The sequence below is a fragment of the Phalacrocorax aristotelis genome, chromosome 10, assembly GCF_949628215.1.
Source record: "Phalacrocorax aristotelis chromosome 10, bGulAri2.1, whole genome shotgun sequence".
Taxonomy (NCBI): domain Eukaryota; kingdom Metazoa; phylum Chordata; class Aves; order Suliformes; family Phalacrocoracidae; genus Phalacrocorax; species Phalacrocorax aristotelis.
The window spans coordinates 4,528,710-4,537,040 of record NC_134285.1 but is presented as its reverse complement, the minus strand read 5'-3'; the positions used below and the strand labels follow the sequence as shown (position 1 = coordinate 4,537,040).

General features: G+C 58.2%; 1 protein-coding gene across 1 annotated transcript; it reads right to left on the bottom strand.

The window, feature by feature from the left end:
* Positions 1-1,518: 1,518 nt before the first annotated feature.
* On the bottom strand, positions 1,519-6,373 carry ACTB (actin beta). The gene is made up of 6 exons (XM_075104822.1): positions 6,234-6,373; positions 4,667-4,795; positions 4,109-4,348; positions 3,152-3,590; positions 2,632-2,813; positions 1,519-2,261 (listed from the first exon to the last, which is right to left on the bottom strand). The coding sequence occupies exons 2-6, from the start codon at positions 4,787-4,789 to the stop codon at positions 2,118-2,120; spliced, it is 1,128 nt and encodes a 375-aa protein (XP_074960923.1). The 5' UTR covers positions 4,790-4,795; positions 6,234-6,373; the 3' UTR covers positions 1,519-2,117.
* Between the last annotated feature and the right edge of the window lie 1,958 nt (positions 6,374-8,331).

The following is an 8,331-nucleotide window of genomic DNA, read 5'->3' as shown; positions in this document are numbered from 1 at the left end:
GATCAGTGACCATTTCAGGGAGGGCTGAAGAAAGGCACCTCATTTCCCTACTGCCATCATGTCTTCTTGCCTTCTGGCCTTTTTCCTGCCCCGCTCCCACCAGCTCCCTCCCTGACATTGCCTCCTCCTCACCCCAAGACCTTAGGTTATAAGCCCAGTTTGGGCCTTGCTCCAACCTGTTTCACCTTCTCTGTTACAAACTGGTGCTTCCAGTAACTCGTCTGCCCAGCCCAGTGTCTACAGCCCTGCCAAGCTCCTACTGCACCCGGGGCAGCCAGGAAGGGAGGCTGGGGAGATGAAGGGCAGAAACCAGCAGGTCCACCCTGAATACAGCATGATGCTGGGGCAGGATCAGGCCAGGCAGAGGATTAAAGAGCCACTGGAGCCTGTTCCCTGCCTTTCATCTGCTGCAAGCATGACACAATCACAGCCATTAGCTCTTCAAAGACAGGCAGGTTGGAGGAGCCTTGGGAAGTCAGCACGCCTGTGAGCTAGGCTCCAAGGTCTGGTCTGCCTGAGTTGGCAAGTGTCACCTAGCTTTGCTCTCCCTGATCGCTGACCTGGCAGCCTGGTCCTGCCTGTCTCCTTCCTTCCACAGCTGGCTCCAGTTCCCAGGGCCCACAGGCTTTGCTTGTGTCTGACAACATCTCAGCTCCCAGCATGGCTTTGTGAGGGTCCCCGCTGTGGCTGCTCGTTTTCACGAAGCTGGAGAACTTCATCAAAATAGGCTAAGCTTCACGGAAGATTCAGAAGCCCAGAAGATAGGGAGAGAACCAAGAAGCTGTGCAAGCCTCCTTCCTGGCAGAGGCTGGGCTACAGGCAGGTATCTGCACTGCCCACAGCAAGTCCTGGAGCTGTAGGTGTCACTCACCATGCAAGAGCTTCCTCTCTCCCTACGCCCTTTTCCCAGCCCCACCCCAGCCATGTGTAACATCCCAGTGGCCCTGCTCTCTGAAGTCAGTTTTTTCCACTTCACAAGACTTTCTCCTGCCTTTGGAAAGCTGCTCCACCCAGCAAGCTGAACCCAGGCCTCCCTTCCCAGGGCAAACCAGGACCAGACCAGACAAGTTCAGGCACCTGGTGCAGGTAGAAGAGGGGACACTGGCCCATGGGCCATGCAGGGCTGCAGGCTGGCCAAGGAGCCTTGGCTAAGGGAGAAGCCAACTACTTCAGCACAATGTTCATGCCATCACCACCCAGTTTGCTAGTTGTATCACACTGCTAAGGAGACACCCATAGCAGCATTTCAGAGCACAGCTCTTCCAGCAGCTCACACACTGCAGTATCTGGAGAGCTCCACAGCTCACAGCAGCCCTGGAGAGCTGCAGGCTTGGCAGGCTCAGCTTTTCCCCACTGTATCACCACAAGCCATGCAGCTTGCACACCAGCCAGCCTGCAGCACCAGCATCCACCCCCCATCAGATAGCTGACCCACACAGCCTGGCACAGCTAGATCAGAGCACAGAGCTACCATCAAGAAAAGGCACAGAAGAAAACGATCAACACCAGTCAAGCCTCTATGGTGTGCACTTTTATTTGAACTGATCTGAAGTCAGTGTACAGGTAGCCCCTCCCTCCCCACATACTGGCACCGCTTCTCCTAGACCCTGCAGGGGAACTGTAAAGCCTTCATTCACATCTATCACTGGGGAAATACAGCCCGCTTGCTTGACAAATCAAAGAGATAAAGGATCAAGTGTGTTTTGTTTTTAAGGCGGAAAAATACAAAAAGACACTTGTTGGGTTACATAATTTACAGACAAGCAGTTAGATAATAACACCAGTAACTGGCATTGGCTCCCTCCGAGCTGGGCTGCTGCCTTCACAGAGGCGAGTAACTTCCTGTAACAATGCATTATAACAATATTTGGAATGACTATTAAAAAAAACAAACAAATGTACAATCAAAGTCCTCAGATGCATTGTAGAACTTTGGGGGCGTTCACTCCAACATGTTTAATTTTAAGACCGCTGCTGACACCTTCACCATTCCAGTTTTTTAATCCTGAGTCAAGCGCCAAAAAAAAACAAGTAAAGCCATGCCAATCTCTTCTGTTTTATGCGCATTATGGGTTTTCATTTCATCACAAGGGTGTGGGTGTTGGTAACAGTCCGGTTTAGAAGCATTTGCGGTGGACAATGGAGGGTCCGGATTCATCGTACTCCTGCTTGCTGATCCACATCTGCTGGAAGGTGGACAGGGAGGCCAGGATGGAGCCTCCGATCCAGACTGAGTACTTGCGCTCAGGTGGGGCAATGATCTGCAGGGAAGAGGAGGAATCAGTCAGATGCACAGTGTCAATACGCTCCCTGCCCACGCATGGCCCTGCAAGACGGAGCTGCCTAATTCCCATATCTAGCCTTGGCATAGATACCATGAAGACCAAACAGGCTTAAGACACAGCCTCACACACCCACCTTCCTCCCGCCTTTGCAGCCTGTATTTACGCTAATCCCATTATTCATACAGTTGGGTGGGTGCAGCCTTGTCCAGAGCAAGGCCATTAAGGCTGCACCAGACATAGCAGTATGGTTTCTATCTTCTCTAGTAGTTTAGCTTCCCCTCCCTCTACCCGCTCTGCATTTCAGCATTAACAGGGATGCTGAGAGGTTCCCCTGACTCCATCCTACCTTGATTTTCATTGTGCTGGGTGCCAGAGCTGTGATCTCCTTCTGCATCCTGTCAGCAATGCCAGGGTACATTGTGGTACCACCAGACAGCACTGTGTTGGCATACAGGTCCTTACGGATATCCACATCGCACTTCATGATAGAGTTGAAGGTAGTTTCATGGATACCACAGGACTCCATACCTGTGAGGAAGAAGCCGTCTCAAGTCAGCCAGGGCTCAGACACAGCCGAGGAAGCCTGAGGAGCTACTATGGGCAGCCAAGAGACCAGAAGCCCCTTCACTGGGAAGGCACTACAACACCATGGCCCTGACAGGCTCAGCCTCCTGTCCCACTGTCCCAAGTCCCTCAAACAAGCAGCTTTAGAGGCTGTGTGGAAAGCAAGGCTAACTGGTGGGACAGCACAGACCTTGCTGTGGACCAGCAATAATATGGTAACTGGCCGCCATGGTCTCCAGGCGCCCCTTTACAGTCAGGAACATAGAGGGGGACACAGGGTATTCTAAAAGAGTTGGACTTACCCAAGAAAGATGGCTGGAAGAGGGCCTCAGGGCACCTGAACCTCTCATTGCCAATGGTGATGACCTGGCCATCAGGGAGTTCATAGCTCTTCTCCAGGGAAGAGCTAGAGGCAGCTGTGGCCATCTCCTGCTCAAAATCCAGGGCAACATAGCACAGCTTCTCCTTGATGTCACGCACAATTTCTCTCTCAGCTGTGGTGGTGAAGCTGTAGCCTCTCTCTGTCAGGATCTTCATGAGGTAGTCCGTCAGGTCACGGCCAGCCAGATCCAGACGGAGGATGGCATGAGGAAGGGCATAACCTTCATAGATGGGCACAGTGTGGGTAACACCATCACCAGAGTCCATCACAATACCAGTGGTACGACCAGAGGCATACAGGGACAGCACAGCCTGGATGGCTACATACATGGCTGGGGTGTTGAAGGTCTCGAACATGATCTAGGGAGAGAAAGAAGAGGTTGAGTCAACAGCACAAAAACCAGTTCTTGCTACAGGTTTACACCAACTCCATGCAAGTGGTTTTACTTTTGCCTCTAGTAAGAGACTTCAATCCCCCTCAAAGTCCATGCTTATCTTGCCTGGTCTCCACCCACACCTGCCAGGTCAGAGCCAGAGCAGGGAAACCACCACAGACCCATCCACATGTCACAGCAAGGAACAAAACAAATGCCAAGTAAACTACAGTACAGTCACTCAAGGTTGGTAAATTGATTAGTGTGTCTAGTCAGAAACAGCAGTTAGACAAGTTGCTAGTTCAGTCTCAGAGAAAGCCAGCTTAGAAGAGCAAACAAAACCTGTCAAGGTCCAGCAAAGAGCAGACTCAGGTCAGGAAAGGAAAACCCTGTAAAGATGGCAAAAAGGGAGAATAGTGGTGAAGGAGGAGAGAGGACAATACAGAAGGAGAGCTGGCCTGCAGCAACATCTGCTGTAGCTCCAAGCTCCGGAGTTTTACATACCTGTGTCATCTTCTCTCTGTTGGCTTTGGGGTTCAGGGGAGCCTCTGTGAGCAGCACAGGGTGCTCCTCAGGGGCTACTCTCAGCTCGTTGTAGAAAGTGTGGTGCCAGATCTTCTCCATGTCATCCCAGTTGGTGACAATACCGTGTTCAATGGGGTACTTCAGGGTCAGGATACCTCTTTTGCTCTGGGCTTCATCACCAACATAGCTGTCTTTCTGGCCCATACCCACCATCACACCCTGCACAACAAAAAAAAAAGGCAGTAAGCACAGCTGAAGGGCAAGGCCCACTCAGTGGGTAACCTGATTTTCCCCCGAGCCTGGTCTCTAATTACTGTCCCTCTGCTGTCCTCACTATCAAGAAAGGCATTCAGCCAACTGCTCCAACACAAACTGCACAAAAGCTCTGCAGGAGGCTGTACTCCCCACCAGTTGTGCTGCAGCACAGAAACCTCTTGTGTTATAATGCCAAATAAAAGCGTTTCTTGAAGCTCAGTGCCCCTAGGGGAACCACTTCCACCAAGAACTCCTCTCTCTTGTCCAAAAAGAGGCACCTACCTGATGTCTGGGGCGACCCACGATGGATGGGAAGACAGCACGGGGGGCATCGTCCCCAGCGAAACCGGCCTTGCACATACCGGAACCATTGTCAACGACGAGCGCAGCAATATCGTCATCCATGGCTGACTGTGGAAGAAGAGAGAAAGAGACATGAGCACCACCGGTCATGCACCAGCCACCGAGCCCCGTCCCCGCAGCAGCAGGCGGGGAAGGGAAGGCAATGCCGCCAAGGCCTTCCCCACCCATTTCCTTCCTGCCGGCGCAGCACCGCTTCGCCCGGCGCCCGCTAGAGGGTGCGACGCCTTCCAGATTTCGGCGCTGCACGGATTTGGGACAAAGGAAGTCCCTGCGCCCTCTCGCATTATTACCATAAAAGGCAATGGATGGAGCACGCCGCGCCTCACCGGCCTCGCCCGCCGCCAGCTTTCGGGGGGACGCTGACAGCCACTCCCCCGGCTGCCACGCCCCAGCACCCCGCCGTGTGCCAGCCAGCGGGGCTCGACGCCTCGCCGGGCTCCGCACCTCTGCGCGGCCGCTGCGGGTCATGCACGATGCTCGCCCCGGTGCAGAGCAGCTCGGCGAGCCGGAGCCACGCCGAAAGCGCTCCTGCAGCCTCCGAGTGCCACTGCCAGGAGCTGCAGTGGGGCGAGCAGTAGCCACCTCGCCCCGCCCGCTAGCCAAGCATGACCGGGGCTCTGCCCCATCAAACAGCAGCAGCACGGGTGGGATTCAAGCCAGGGTCTTATGCAATTGCCACCCGCCCCAGGGAGGGCGAGCTCAGCTCCGGAACCTACGACAGCACCGGTTTAATCCGCTAGCAAGGGGGGGGGCAGCAGCTGCCGGCACATGTGCCAGCCCCGCACGGGGCAGCCTGGGAAGTGTAGTCGCTGCCCGCAGCGGGCAGTCTGCCTGCAGAAGGGCACCGCTGCTGCCCGGGCACACTGGGGGGGGGGGCTTCTCCTACCCTCACCCCACCCCTTTGCATGCAGCTTTTGTTCCGATGCAGCTCCCTCGCCCTCGGGAAGGGGTGCCGCCTCCCTTCCCCTGCAAGAAAAAGCCACCAGAGCTGGTTACACGTCTCCGGGGCGGGAGGGGACGGACCGCGCCCCCCCCCAGCGGGGGACAACGCCCCCAGGCCCAGCCGCGCCGCGGGCCCCCCAAACCCCCCCAGCAGCGGCTGGGGGAGGAGCAGACAAAGCCCCGCGCCCCATTCATACCCCCCCCGCCGCTCCCCGGGACACAATAGCCGAGGCGCCCGCTCCACCACAGCCGCCAGCAATCCTCTTAGGAGGCGGATTAACCCCACGGGCGGCAATGGGAAGGGGGGGCTGACCCCCACACAGACACGCAACCAACACCCCGAAATCCGCGTGAAAGTACCGCCTCTTTTCACTAAAATATTATATGGCACATCGGGCCGGGCTTCCCCCCCCGCCGAAGCAAACAAAGGCTGGCCCCCGGGAACGTGCAGTCCATCTTCTAACAGGCTTAGTTAACTACATACTAATAATAGCAACAATTTAACGGCGAAGAGAAGCACCCCCCTCCCCCCGGTTCCGCTCACCTTCGGGGAGTTACGCGGTCGGAGCCGGGGCGGGCGGCGCGAGGCGGCGGCGGCGCGAGGCGGCGGCGGGAGTGGGGCGCGCGCACGCGGAAGGCAGGCAGAGCTCGCAGCGGCTCCCGCCCGCCGCCCGCCCCGCTTTTTATTGGGCCGCCACCGCCGCCGCCTCGCCATAAAAGGAAACTTTCGGAGCGCGCCGTTCTGATTGGCTGTCGCCGCACCTCCCCGCCTCGAATCGCCACGCCTCCCCGCCCCGCCCCGCCCGCCGCGCGCGGCAGCGCCCCCCCCGCCCTGGAAAGAGAAAAAATATTGGGGGGGGGGAAGCAAATGTGGGGGTGGGGTGGGGGCTGCTGTGGGCGCGCCCCCCCCCCTCAGTTTCACGCTGCTTTGCTGAGGAAGGGGCTTGTTGCCGCCGTGCTCGGTGTGTGTGTGCATGTGCGTGTTCCCCCCGGGGTTCGCGGTGACGTCCGTCCCCCCCTGCTGTGGTACCGCCGCAGCCCTCACACAAAGCCCGCAGGTGAGGGGGGGCCGCGGCCCGTTGGCCCCGGGGCCGGAGGGGGTGCCGCGGGCTGCGCCCCCAGGCGAACCCCGGCACCCCCGGCGGGTCCCGGCCTGGCTGCGGGGCCAAGTCCGCTGCTGATGTCAGCAGGCAGCGGTGGCACGGCCCCTGCCAGCCCGCCGCCAGGCCTTCGGCCCTTGAACCTGCCCGGGGAGCGGCGTCGCGGCCGCCTCCGCGCACCGCTAAGGCCGTGTCTCCGCGGTGGCGGCACCTGAGAGGAGGCGCTCCCCCCCGGCCCCGACTCGGGCGCGGAGTCAGCCGGGGGGCTCAGGTCCTCGTCCCCGGGCCGCCCCGGCCTGGCTGGGGTCGCCACGGGAGCAGCGATTTGGTCCGATTTGGGCAATACTTGTTTCTGTCCCCTTTGATCCAAAGCTCGCCGGAGTGGGAGATGCAGCCGCTCCTGCCCGGCCTGCCTTTCTGCTATTCCCTCTTTGGTTGTTACGATCAAAAATCGGTTGGAAATAAAGGCAAAGGCAGCGTCCGCGGTGACGAGAGGGCTTCGCGTCTCCAGAGCGTTGGGCAAACGCGGGCTGATTGATCGAGTTAATTAAGCAGCCCTGTAAGTAAAGTAGCAGCAGCCACTCGCAATCTGTTGCCGGTTGGAAGCGCACAGACTTTGGCGTGGGGACCCTGTGTGTCTAATCTCCGGGTTTGAAATAAGCAATGACAGGGAAAAAAAATAAAATCGGGGGGGGGGAAGAAAAGCTAAAAACGCCTGTTCTGCACAGGACACCCCTTGTCCAGCAGCGTGGGGGTGGGCTGGGGGAGCTGGACCTGCCGTCGGGGTCTTGCAGCTCGTGCCAGCAAGCTCTTTGTCACCGGGGAGCTGCGGAGATCGCGGTGAGGATGAGGATAGGGCCTGGAGGATGGGGCTCCCTCCCCGACCTGCCAGCTGCCCTCCCCAGCCTGGGGTCTGGCTGAGGGGGGGGACCCAGGAGCTATTCATCCCGTCCAGCGTTGTTCCCTGCTGTGGGACAAACAAAGGAGAACAGCAGAAGGAATCTGCTGCTGAGATGGCGATTTGCAGTTACCTGGGGAGGGGGGCAGCGGGAGGAGCTGAGACACCAGGATGGATGGGGACAGGAGGAGCTGCCCTTTTCCATGGGGTGGCATCCCCTTCCTCAGGAGCACCTTGTTGGGATCTGGCAGAGGTTCTCCAGTGCCCGCCACCACAGCTGCTCCCAGGTGGGTGCTTTAGTGGGGATGGCGTGGGGAAGAGAGATGGGAGCCCTGTGGGCTCTGCTAGACCACAGCAGGGCCATGCCTCACGGCACAGAGGTGGCCATGGTGACGGACTTGCCCTGCCAGGGGCTGTGGGACCGTGCCATCCCTTCTGCACTGGAGGTGGCCATGGTGATGGAGCAGAGATGCCCCAGCACATGGGGACTGTCCCCATGGGAAGCCCTCAGTGGAAGGAGACCCAGCCCGGGCGAGCTGGGCTTTCTGCAGGGCCGTGTTGGAGCAGAGCTGCCTTTGCACCATCGTTTCCCTCAGGTGGATCGTGCAAGATCTCTGTATCGCAGCTTCCCTTGCAGTAAAATG